General features: G+C 38.5%; 2 protein-coding genes across 2 annotated transcripts; both read right to left on the minus strand.

Moving 5' to 3' along the window:
• Positions 1 to 549: 549 nt before the first annotated feature.
• Positions 550 to 2,937, minus strand: LOC5576728. The gene has a single exon (XM_001656186.2). The coding sequence runs from the start codon at positions 2,913 to 2,915 to the stop codon at positions 1,104 to 1,106; it is 1,812 nt and encodes a 603-aa protein (XP_001656236.2). The 5' UTR covers positions 2,916 to 2,937; the 3' UTR covers positions 550 to 1,103.
• Positions 2,938 to 2,952: 15 nt separating this feature from the next.
• LOC5576739 (protein ABHD17B) lies at positions 2,953 to 5,570 on the minus strand. The gene is made up of 4 exons (XM_001656185.2): positions 4,802 to 5,570; positions 3,696 to 4,331; positions 3,501 to 3,633; positions 2,953 to 3,434 (listed from the first exon to the last, which is right to left on the minus strand). The coding sequence occupies exons 1-4, from the start codon at positions 4,813 to 4,815 to the stop codon at positions 3,351 to 3,353; spliced, it is 867 nt and encodes a 288-aa protein (XP_001656235.1). The 5' UTR covers positions 4,816 to 5,570; the 3' UTR covers positions 2,953 to 3,350.
• Positions 5,571 to 13,476: the final 7,906 nt, after the last annotated feature.

Consider the following 13,476-nt stretch of genomic DNA (forward strand, 5'->3'; position numbering starts at 1 on the left):
AGAAGCGCGAAAGTTCTATTGACAACTCAACGCATCCCGCAGAAGCTTCGTGCCACGAGCTGAAATGATGGGAACATTTTGTCGGACGGACGCGAGGTGATCGAAAGGTGGAAGCAGCACTACGACGTACACTTGAATGGCGCTGATAAAGAGTACCACTGTGATAACACGTCTTCAATGCAGCAAGATCTCCACGAACGACTGAAGGACAATCAACGTTCACCGACTGTTCAGAGCATGACTGGAAGCTCGGGCAAGATGTTCAACGATCTCCTTCTAACTTGCCGATGCTAGGCTCAAGTTAGGTCAAGTCAGGTAAGGATTATCAAGATTTATGAATTTAAAGTTATTGGTTGGTAGAATATGAATAAGAAGTCCAGCAAACGTGGCACAGACATGCGCTTATGGGCACAACATCCTTACTAAGAATGTGACAAAGTCATGACAAGCCATTCAAGAAATGTCCATACAAATTAAATTTGAATTTTTGTGTTCTCTTTGAACAGTCTCACACCAAACCCCAAAGCCTTAATTCATGACTCGCGTTAATGATTCATTTCATACACTATATTGGTACATATTCGTCATTTACATGTTTATGTAACTTACATCAAGAACTATACAAAATTATTTTGGCAAATTAAAACATTTCTTCATCTACCTATCTTTCCCGGTTGGCACCACCTTCGCATGCACATATCATCATAATTTTAAAATTGTACAATCACATCGCACCACAGAAGCTTCATTCCATAGGCTTTTGATTATTAGTTACATTCAACTCTCTCTCTCTTTCTTCTACCCGCCATCAATTGTCAACCATCTACATTCATTGGCGTCGCACTATCCACATTAGTTCAACAATTGTATTTCTTTACTACAGTGAGTGATGATAAACGAGCTGATGATAACTATCTTACTAACACACAATGCAAACATGATATCGAAGGGAAAAAACATCTTTTCCGTGTTACCTAAGTAGATCGCCTTCTTTGTACAATTTTGACTAGCTAACTTACCACGAGTATGTCGCTTCCGAATCTTCCGCAACGAAATCTCTTCGCAGGAAACGAAACCGCGAATTGCAAGACCAACCCCGCACCTTAGCAGCGCGTCTCCAGTATCGGATCGTTGATCTTCGAGTGCGAAGAGGCCCGTTTCTTCGATTCGACACCTGACCCGGTGCTAACGCCGGCGGAACCGCCATTGACATTCGGGCCACTAGACGTTAACCCTCCACTGCCACCGGCTTTCTTTTTGTCCAACGGAATCGTATCGGTCATGAAGCTGGGCGTAGTCTGACCAAAGTAGCTGCCCGAGCTGTACTTGTTCATCTGTTCGCTCAACCGCCGGATGTTCAGCTGCAGTTCATCGTCCTTTTGCGATGGGGTGGAGAAACTGTGCCGCGGCTGCAGTAGATTCGGATTCAGTACGGTAAGCGAGGCCTTCACCAGTTCCGGTTGCGTTTGTTGCTGATGCTGCTTCTTCTGATTTTGCTTTGGCTTGGGAGATTGAGGAAAACTTAGCTTCGGTGAGGGTTGCTTTTTACTGGTGGGAGAGGTAATGCTAGTTGTGGATTTATGGATCCCGGATTGGTGGTCACAGTTATGGTGATTGCTGTTGTTGGATTGCTGGCGATTGAGGGAGGTTGCCTCGTAGCAAGTACATTTGGCACCGTTGATGTTCGAGTTACTGGCGTTCTTTTCGATCTTCAACGAGGATATAGATTTGTTTTTGTTGAGCGGCCTTTCCTTTTCCGTTTGGAAGAATTCCTCGTAAAATGCCGGAGATTTGGAGCGCTGCAACTTTGGTCTGGTAATTTTCTTGCGAGCATCAAAATGCAAATCAATTCCCGGAATGGTTAAAGTCTTATCAAATTTGGTCAGGGACCGTTGCTGGCATAGGCGTGACTGCCGCGAATCCAGTTCGTCACGACTGAGAGCACTGCTAAGTGATTTGGTCTGGTGGGGTAGCGACCCCTTTTTCTTTATGCTTCGTTCATCCAATGTAATATTGGAACGCCAGACCCACGGGTCAGAGTCCTCTAAATATTCTAAATTCGGCTTACTGAAAGACTTACTTTCCAGCTTCCTCGCCTTGAGCTCTTTCTTGCTGGCAGGAGCTGGTGAGTTCCTTGATGACATACGAGTCCATGGGTCCGATGGCACATATATCAAACAGCTGGTGCTTCGGTTGTTGGGATTTTTAACATTACTATCGTCTAGCTGTAAACTACCACAGTCTGACAAATTTGGAGATGTTGTTTCGCTATACGCTTTTTTATGGATTGGTACAGCTTCTTCGCAATTTCCCTCCTTACATTTTTCCCTACTTTCATCGAATTCCTCATTTGGTGAAAGCTTCACCGAAATAATGTCATTTTCATCAGAAACCATTATTGAATGTTGATGCTTGACTGGTGGCCGCGGTGATAAACTTCGAGTGGTTCGCAGCATCTTTTGCGGTTTGCTATCCCCAAGTGAGTTCGATTTCTCCAGGATTCTGTCGCTTTTCACCGGAGTCAATTTGTTAGGACTCATCTTTGGAGTGGGCTGTTTCATGGGACTGGTGGCCATATTTTTATTACCACCATTGTTAATGCTCAACGTTGATAGACGCTTATAATGACTTTCAGTTCTAGGGGAACCGGGGAAATCAAACTTTGTATCCGTCGAAGCTTCCGCTCTGGGGCTTTTCGGACTTTTAGGACTACGTGGACTTCTCGGCTCTAGCGTACGCAATGGACTGTTGGATTTTGGTGAAGTTGACGCGTCTTTATACTTGGAAGAATTGCACTTCTTCTGTGCTCGCTGGGTTCGAGCAACGGGTCCAGCATTACACTTCTTGCACGTATTACCATCGATTGAATTCGGGCTATAAACTGCACACGTGCACTCTTTTGCCATTGCGTTCATATTCAACAGGTCCAAACTTTCCGTACTGGCATTTCTCTTGGTCGGCTTCACCGTAACCGGCAACGGTTGATGGGGATTTTCGTAGGAAGCCAGCTCCTTTCGAATCGTGCTGCTGATGGTGGTGTGTCCGTGATGGGATCTTGCATTTCTTGCCTTACCGCAGTTACAACCGTAAGCGGCGCTAGGCCCCGGTAACGAATGCTATAACAACTTCTCATTCGTCGATGCAATTGCACCGCTTCCACCAGCAGATTTCGACGATTTGACATCGTGACCAGCCGTCGCTTTTTCCAGCGCACTGTTCGATTCGGCAGTACTAAGTTTAGCTCCTGTTGATCTTTTCGGACTTTTGGTGCCAGTATTTGATGACGATGATGATGCTGCTGCTGCTGCGGTAGATAAAGGCGGTGGTTGGCCTGGGGCGTTCTTTAATTGTCAGTTGTTGAGCTCAACCGAAATAAACTTTTTCAAACGGTCCAGATATTGATTGTAAAGTTCGACGTCATTATGGCCTGCTCCCTGTGTAAAACAATAGAAGTTATGGAGTCAAAAATAAGCGATATAAATTCTATGACAATGACTCACCTCTACCCAAAGAGGCTCGACAGCCTTGGGACACTTCTCGTAAATGCTCAATCCATGAGAAAAGTCTATCACTTCATCCTCAGTTCCGTGAATAACTAGAACCGGTGAACCAATCTTCGATACCTTATCGATGCTGAAAGTAATCAGTTATCGTTAAGTTTAATCCCTCCTAATCCAACCTACTTCGCAACATACCTTGGAAACACATCGAAGAACCACGTTCGTTTCGTGTTAGGAAACGCTACCCTCATGCCGGACATCAACGGAGAGTGCAAAATGACGGCTCCAACTTCGTACCGCGCCGCCAGGTCCACTGTCGGAACCGTTCCGATACTCTGTCCGTACAAAATGATATTCTCTGGGCTCACTCCGAAGCGAGTTCGCAGTGAATGCCACGCTGCGTCAATATCTGCGTAAAGATTCTTCTCAGATGGCTTTCCGGTGCTCATGCCATATCCCGAATAGTCGTAGCTAAATATGTTACAATTGATCCTCAAACCCAACCCTAAATAGAAGCTGCTCATCTGGCCCAAATCAACGGCATTTCCGTGCGAAAACAGCACCGTATATTTGGCATTCGAAGAACATCGCACGTAAATGCAGGACAGCTTGTTTCCGCGAGATGTCCGCGTGAAGAATCCTTCCACATTTTCCTTTTCACGTTCCGAATATGGCCACTCTGCACGTTCATTGAAGCTGAGCAAATATTTGGCCTTACTCTCGTCGATCGGTGTCAAATTGTACGTTGGTTCTGGCGGAAGGAATGCAAGTTTCGCAGCAATTCTTCCAGGAAATGGTGGACAGCAGAACAGGCAGCACAGTTCGCCAAAACTGTGTAAAATATAGGAAAAAAAGAGTTAAGGTAAACTGAAAGCATTAAAAATCATGTTCAGCATTGGAAAGGAGTAAAAAAGACCCGAATTCAAATGGGATTTTAGAAATCTATTAATGAAAAAAAACTATTTTTCCTTAGTTTGGTCTTACACTTTTGCTTAATAGATACAGAAAATTGAAATTAAAACCTTAACAAAAGCCCAAAACAATCTTATGTTATTGGAAGTGAGTAGATAAATTCAAATCATCTAAATAAATAAACTTTCAATTCAATGTAGAGCAAATAGTTTGTGTCTAGCATGTAGCCACCTGACCTCCCACTAGTGCAACAAAGAATGTCAGAATCGAAACAGCGGATCGATAACAAAATCTACCTCCGCACACTCAGCGTGAACCCAATAGTCTGACGTTTGTTTTTCTTTAAAGAAATTCCACCTTGGACTCCATCCATACGCGAGTGCACTCACCTTAATCCGTTCATGGTTGTATTAGCCTAATTTCTTTCTAGCACTGTCGTTACTAGATATGATAGTTATTGCGTCTCTCCCTGCCGACCTAAACCTAGTTTTCAACCCAGTCTACAGGTTGCGGGTGATGCACAAACTTATCAGAAGTGTTGGTAGTATTCTTCTTATTTTCTTTACTTCGTGTCCGTCGTTTCCGTCTGGTTCATCTACTGACGGATACGTACTATGGGGGAAGCTTGCATCCCTTTTTCTGTCTGATGGCCACTTCAAACAATCACCACTGAACTGAAAGCAGTTCTACTTTGTTCCTTATTAGATTCCGAGTGCATTCCCGGAACACTACGTTTTATTGCCACATCAAAAAAGCACCACCTTTGTCACCGTCTGCTTTGGATTAGTCACGGGAAAGCAATGTCCATTTTTGATCCGTTGCTTCCTCCTATTTACACACACGTCTAGCAAAACAGTTGTGATACGATGTCAGACTGAACTACACACTGGACTGCATGAACGTGAACTACTGCTGCGCGAGCACTGCACCATCGATCCGTTGTCGTCTCGCAGAAAAAGAACCGTTTTTTTCAGCCGTTTGGGCCCCGTTTCATGTCACCGACATAAAAATAGAGAAGTTACTTCACTTTTCTTCAAATTTTTAACATATTTTGAAAATTATTTAATCTAAAACGATAGGAAAACTAAAAAATCTCGATCCATTTTTGGAATACCCAAACTGACTGACGAAAATGAACACTCGTTTTTGCATTCTGACATTTCGAGGGCGCGGTGACCAGAAAAATCTACACGAAAACGTGGTTCTAATCAAATCTGAGTTGTTTCCACTCAATTTCGCAGTTCAGTTCAGTAGGTGATTTGAAAGTTGTTAAATCATTTCATTTTCAGATTCGTCATTAAAAATTGATTCATGTACACGACAGTGAAGACTGTCTGATTAAAATATTATTAAAATGCAATAAGTTTAATTGTAACAATACCATGTTTTGCAACAGGTTCACCATTGAAGCAATTCCCGTTGAAGCCCATTTTGTTTCCTATTTAATGACACTGATCGCAAGTATATTGTGCTTATTCTGCGCGGCGTGTGAGTCGAGACGACCCGCTCTCACCTCGAGTGACGTGAGACGACTAATGTAAACCAAATGGGAGCGAGTCGACAATTGTCACCTCATTCGACTCGTGTCTAGCGTTGGGCGATTGTGAATCGATATTTCGAAAATCGATGTTTTCATCCCAATTGATCGATTTTTTGAATCGATGTTTCGGGCATCTGAAATCGGGTGAATCGATTTTCTTCATTCGATTTTTAGATTCGATTCATTTTGTTGAACTTGGATGATTTTTTCTTAATGAGATGATGAAAAAGGAACTGAATTTTGAGCTGGTCTTAATCTGTTCTACTGAATTTCCAAACTGATTTAATTTCAGGATCTTGAAATCGAATACAAATGCATTTAGTCGCATTTAAAACTTCATTATTTTTATGGTTATTCGATTCGAATCGATTCAAAAACATCGATTCAAAGGATTCGATTAAATCGGTGAATCGATTCGGCAGTTCAAATTCGAATCGATTCACTAACATCGATGTTGTAGACCAGCGGTTTTCAGCCTTTTCGGCTCGCGGAGCACTTTTTGAAATAAAATTGTTGCGCGGAGCACCTGTTCGTCATCACCAGTCCGTTTGATATTTGGACTTTTTTACACGCTTAAATCGACTCTAAATTGCTGTGAAGTAATATTTATGTATGCCAATATTTTATTAGGGGAAGGATGAATCGAATCCAAAACAACAACAAAAATAAGGACACGAATTAGGAGAACTTTTGTTTAAGCTAAAAACTTGATTGAGTCGTCACTTGCTGTTGGTGACTAATCGATCAAGTTTTCAACATAAGCGGATGTTCAGTACTACAGAATTGTGCTCAATTCACCTATACCTTCATTTTGATTTTATTTTGAACTTCTAAAATGATTTGTTTTATTTGATTGAGCAAGTAGTTTCATTTCAGACTTAAACTGTGAAAATGAGGCATCTAAATGAAAATATATTTGGTTTATCGTAGAATATTTCAAACTTCATGGCTTGAAAATTGCAGAAATGCTCTCGAACAACTGAACGAGTTTCAGGTTGTTGTGGTTGTTCAGCACGCTCGGAAATATTCAAAAATTTTGAATAACCTCGTGAAATATTCTTAATTTTGTATCACGGTATAAAATATCAGATTGTTTTCGACGAAGATAAGTATCCCGACAAAAATTTCACATCCTAAAAGTATCTAAGTATTCTGTCAGGGAAAATTGGATTTCTTCCACTTTAATGGTGGTAAGCTCCATCGAAGTTAATACGCCAATTGCGTATTATCCTCGATTTTACTATAGTCAAATCGAAGATAATAGGCGATTGGCGTATTAACTTCCATGGAGCTTACCACCATAAGAGTTGTTTTCTATCCAATTCAAGAAACCCCAAATTTTCTGCTAAAACTATCCCACAAAAAATGTGTGAGAAAATGTTCCCCGACGAAATATTTTTAAAGAGAAGTCTTGCATCGGCTTAGACTGCCGAAAATACGTAAGTTCCCCTATATATGCGTTCAATAATGATAAATATAAAACTCGTAAAAAATGTGTTTCATCATTCACCAGAACGTCGAAAACATAATAAGGTGAAGATGAATGAATGAACTAAATTTCAAAAGCACAAATCTAGAGAACAAAACAGTTAACTTATTATCTTGAATGAATATTCGATCGATTGGTCGCAGCTAACCAGTTACTAATCTATAAAATAAGTGCTCTTGAAAATTTTAAATATGGCATGGTCTGTCAAAATAAAATAGTATTTTTAAACAATATGTTTAGATACTTCAAGACATTGATACAAATTTTCAAAACTGTCGCGGAGCACCTGCAAAGGCTTCGCGGAGCACCAAGTGCTCCGCGGAGCACGATGTGAAATGCCTGGCTCGGATGATGCTGAACTGAAGCTAACTGAGCTGCCATCAGTGTGGACGAAAATGTCAAAAAAGAAAGAAAGGGGTAGAGCACACAAGGAGCAGGGGCGACCAGATTAGAATAATTCTTGACAACACTGTTTCTCCAACCAATGAGGAGTTAATCTCTCGACTACTACTTAGATGTTTGTGAACAAAACGGCCAGCCCTTCCTCACCTACCCTGTCTGGTTTTCTCCACAAAGTGAGCATAATAGGACACATTACACTCAAAATAATCCAAACATCATTGTTACGTGAAAACATACGTGATTTTTTTCCATCGCACTTTTCACGTAGCTCTTACGTAAATCATAGGTAGCTCAGAATGAACGCATGAACTATTAAACTTCGTCCATTTCACCGGCGCTACACGTAAGAGCTACGTGGACTTTCCGGTAGCCTTTACGGAGCGTTTCAATAAGACCTAGATGGTTTTGCGATACATTTAACTGTAATAAAGACCAATCTTATTTTTAATAGGCTTTGGAAGAACACTAATTCCTAATATAAATATATGAATAAAATATGAAGTAATGCAGAGATATTTTGGTATTTAAAGCATATTTACCTTGAAATCAATCTTACACAGAGTTTAAAGCAGCAGCTGCTTCTGAAGTTCTTCAAAAATCAAGCGGGCGCCATCTTAGGATTTGAGCTCAACATCGAGTGTCCGTACAATATGCAGATGTCAAAATGAACTTAGGCACCTACGTGGATTTCACGTAAGTGCGATAGGTAACCTCAGTAAAAATGACCGAGTCACTATTTGGTGGTTATGAATGGTTTAGTGATCTTTATCTTAGTCTGGTGAAGTGGAGGTAAAATGAATTTGGAATGATCTACGTGATTTTTTACGTAGCAATGACGTTTGGATATTTTTGAGTGTAGATAATTGAGCCCGCCTTGGTTAAAACTAGGGGAGAGTCGTTTCGGTTTACTCAATTGGTGGACCTCTCGTACGCCAGCTAGCTCAACAGTCTACGAAAAATCAATTTTTTTTATAAATCTTAGGAATTGTTCCAAGTGATGTATCCCATATTTCCCATGGTACACGTGATACTTAATGGCATCATACAGAGGAAGGATGTAGTGGATGTAGCTTTCATTGAATCCTGTAAAAAATGTGGTGATCATTTTAAATCTGGCAGCCATTTTGAATTTCGTCTAAATTACCGTTTATTCACCTTCAGTACACACAATATTTACTCTATTGAACTTTATCCTGGGTGGTTTCACGGTTTAGCCGCAGCTAGGCGCGGGAACCAAACATTCGAGCACCAGACTATTAATCATTAAACTCTCACGGTGAATACCGCGAATGATTTAGACACCTTGAGTTCAGCCAATATTCCGGAATGGCGCTATAAAGATTTACCAGTCTAGCACATAATTCACTAACCATTTAACGAAATCTCCCGAGAATAAAAATAGCTATCATATAACGAAAACACGTCCACTCGTCAGCAAAGCCTACTCCTACCTTTTGTACTACCGAGGGACCAAATGCAGTACTAGAAGTGGTACACAATCTGAGCCCGAGTGTGACGGACCTGGTTCTGAGAGAGAGGAGACAGCTAGCTTTGATTCGCGTCTACGAAGGTAATTACCACAGTTGACCCTATGCGTGAAGCTCCGATTATTTTACATGGCAAAGCATAGGAAGCCAATTTTCAAATGCTTCTAAAAAATTCAAAACACTTTTTAATTAAATTCTGTTAAGTGTACGGGGTTAGACTATTGGTCAACTATAGAATCAGTAGCATATTGAGAAAAATATATAAAACCCAAAATTATATGCCTAAAATGTAGCCCATCAAAAGTATATCAACATATACTGAAAAGATTTTAAATAACTACTGTAGGTAATTTTATATGAGCATTTGAAATTTCGCTTCCTATACCTTGCCGGGTAAAATTTTCGACGCTTCACGCATCGAGCAAACTTTTCCCAGATGGCAGCACCGTACCTTCGTACACTCGAATTGCGAGCTCCCAAAAGTCAAGGAAACCTGTCATCAACTGTCACTGGAAAACCGCACATTCAAACGGCAGAGCGTGAAAAACCGTCAAAATTTGGCCAAACTAAAACTGGATGTGATTGAAAATTCAGGTCGTTTTCCTGTGCTCTCGCATAAAAAATCGTTGGTTATTTAATTAATGGCGATTAGACTCAAATTGCTAATGATTTTTTTTAAATTTTGTGATCTTATTGATAACAAATGGGATGTGAAATAGTTTTGACCTAGCTTGTGCTCTCCGAACCATTGTGCACAACCCAAACATGAGAAGAAGAAATCAAAGAAGCCAAGAAAACAAGCCAGTTGTCAGTGAGCTGTCTCCTCTCTCTCAGGTACGGTTGTACCTGTTTGGACAACATCGTTTTCAAGATTCGACCACCTTTCAAAAAGTTTCTTATCCATTTTGTGGTTTTAGGTATATATGGTCGAAAATATATATGGGGAAATTAAATTTGATGATTCTTCACAAAATTTCTCTCCCATCGCGGAGTAAAATTTTATTACAACGTTCTTAAAAACAGGTCTTGAAATATTTGTAAATATTTGCATCTTCTGGTTACTGACTGTACAGAAAGATTTTGATTTCATTTGTAACAACAATTCCTAAAGAATTAGTTGAAAATTCTTCGATATATTTAAGTAAACTATTGTTCATTGAATAGTGACAAAATGTATGATTTAGCTCCAAGCATGCATTCATTTCGCAATGAAACATCTTGAGAAAATCTTGACTGAATCTACGCGAATTCCCTTGAAATCTTCGATTTTTTTTTATTTCGCTTAGTATTTCCAGAAAAATGAAACATATTTAAATTTTTGAAGAACCTAAATCACCCTACTCGAAAATTTTCATAATTTTTCCTTTACAATTACAATTATTAGATATGTTTTGATGAAACATTCTTACAATTACATTTATTAGGTATGTTTTGGTGAAACACTCTTAATTTTTTAAGGCTCATGGCTTTCAAATTCGTTTTTAAGCATAAGCACTTTAATTCTTTCTGTTCATTCGAGCAAAAATTGTAAAATTTACCTAAAACAAATGGTTCGACGATGTTTAGAAGAATTTTTCTAAAATTTGGTTTTAAACATCCAGTAGATCTTGAAGATTTGTTTTTAGCCACATGAACTGAAAATTTCCACAAGAATTTCTGAGGTTTGCCAAGGGCACCACGAAGCCACGCTACGGCTCTGTCGATACACGATACTTTTGCACTTCATTTCGCGAGCGAAGTGCGACAGGGTCAAAGGATAAATACAATTTTAAAAAAACTACTAGAACAGTATCCAAAACATTGTTCAAGCTAATTACTTTGAAAAATCTCTGAAGCAATTTAATGGGGAAACCTTATCTAAGGCTATGTTTGGAAATGTTACAAGGAAAATTCCTAATCGAACCCTAGAAACATCCCTGTAGGAATCTTTCAACAACTTGAGCACTATTAGGTGGAATTTTTCACAATGATTATATCCAATTGAATTTAGTGTGAATTCTGTAAAAACTCTAGAAGAAAAAATAATGGAATTTCTAAAAAAAAAACCTTTGAACAAACACCATTATTTTATTAGTACATTTTAGGCTGTCCATGTTTTTTTATATTTTCTCTTCAAAGCGGTGCTTGTATTCTATACTATACATTGCACCATTTCACAAAAATCTAAATGTCTGGGATTCAATCAGTCACCCTCTAGTCCTAATTGCAATACTAAAACAAACTACAAATTTGACAAATTTGCATCCAATTTGGAGGTGCCTCAAGTCGAATTTGTGTTTTTTGGCTATTTTTTATCTTCAAAAAATTCTAACGAGAATTTGTAAAAACGAAAATTAAAATGAATACCACTAGTTGAACATATTATTAGTATTTTACAACTTTTGAGAACACTGTAAGCCGATTAGAGATGGTTTTGACCTCATAAAACCTCGTTTCTGTTCATTAAAGTACCTGCAAAACATACATTTCTCTACAGTTTTTTTTCTACCAAATTCTTAACCTCATGCCTTATCATAAAAACTCAACAGTAGTATCACCCGACCAGAACCACATAACAATATTATAACACATTTCTATCAGCAGCAGTTAAAAATAACAGAAGTTGATAAAATTTTGATATCAAGATGGCTTTGTTCTCAATATGTTATATTTTTAGTAACACATTTATAACAACATTTGTTATATTTTTGACATCGCATTTATAAGTTGGTTGCAAATAACATCCGATGTCATAAACCGTAACATAGTTTGCAATAATTCTGTTATTTTGTAACATCCTTCCAATACATTCTGTAATTATTTTGTCATTATTATAACATGTTTTGTTATATTTTAGTTTAATTTGATCAAAATTGTGTTAGATTTTTTGTTATTTTAACTACTAACGGTACATGTTTTATAAAAACTGGTGATATAAAAAAATCATATCAGGGGAACACATTCTGTTATAATCTTGTTTGTTCCGTCTGGTCGGGTTCCTTTGCCTTTTCTGAACATTTTTGTAGTACATCATTTTCGTATCCGAATTACAGATAAATTGTAAAAAAAATCGTCGGAAATACGACATTCCTCTTTTCTCGGCATTTAGAGGTGCTCCCAAATGGCACAATTGCTGACATGCTACAAAATTGAACATAGTATACATCTATTGATCACTTTGGATTCATCTTACCTAAAAGATTTCATTGTTTTTATTGCTTCGGAAAGTTTTGTGATACATTTCAGATTTTTCATAGTTTTTTATTGAAATATTTGGATTTTTTGTTTTTTTCGCTAATTATCATAAACATTCAAATTCTTTCTTATTTAAACGAATAAAATGAGTAATCTCAATTGTCAAAGAGTCAGAATCAGATCAAAATCGTATACTGTTTTTTCAACTATTTTCATAAAATTCATAAAATGTTCAGTATTGTCAGATATGTGTAAAAATTCATAATCATATACAACGAATAAAATTAGTGATCCTAAACCATTCCCAGGTAACAATTTGAAGCTGCTCAAACGCTTTTATAGCTAATTCAATTCAGCCTTTGTTTGAACAAAAGCTGTTCATAGCCTGCATTCACTGTTGTTCAGCTGTTGAACATCTAATTCTGGCGATTTTATTCAGCCTTAAGCTTAATTGAAGCAATATAGAAGGCAGAATAAAGTTTAAATTGAAACGACGAACAGAAAAAATACGAATCATTTATCAAATTCTGAGATTTTGAATACGAGTATGATTTGAATGAATGTTCTAGGTAGTCATAAATAGATAGAATAATTTCCAAAAACGTATTATTATTAGATATCTCGAAAATCAAAATTTCGAGCTATTCAGCATTGAAAGTTGGACCGCATCATAAAGTGATAGATAATCACAGATAATCGTGCTTATTCTGCGCGGCGTGTGAGTCGAGACGAGTCGCTCTCACCGCGAGTGACGTGAGACGACTAATGTTAATCAAATGGGAGCGAGTCGACAATTGTCACCTCATTCGACTCGTGTCACCTCACACGCCGCGCAGAATAAGCACAAATATGATTGAAAAGTAATCTTTGACTTGTTTACTTTGAATCACACGCGTATGGTCTGTGAATATATGGCAGATTAATGCTTCGACAAATTGAACTCTAAATATCGAGTGTTCGAATTATCTAGTA

Source organism: Aedes aegypti, chromosome 1 (assembly GCF_002204515.2).
Source record: "Aedes aegypti strain LVP_AGWG chromosome 1, AaegL5.0 Primary Assembly, whole genome shotgun sequence".
NCBI lineage: Eukaryota > Metazoa > Arthropoda > Insecta > Diptera > Culicidae > Aedes > Aedes aegypti.

What these genes read in the sequence shown, in the direction of transcription:
- LOC5576739 (XM_001656185.2), bottom strand. An exon ending in TTCTTCGATGTGTTTCCAAG is followed by an intron (nt 3,634 to 3,695) that starts GTATGTTGCGAA and finishes GATTACTTTCAG; the next exon opens with CATCGATAAGGTATCGAAGA. An exon ending in TCGAGCCTCTTTGGGTAGAG is followed by an intron (nt 3,435 to 3,500) that starts GTGAGTCATTGT and finishes TGTTTTACACAG; the next exon opens with GGAGCAGGCCATAATGACGT.
- LOC5576728 (XM_001656186.2), bottom strand. Translation starts at nt 2,915, where the DNA reads ATGAACGCAATGGCAAAAGAGTGCACGTGTGCAGTTTATAGCCCGAAT.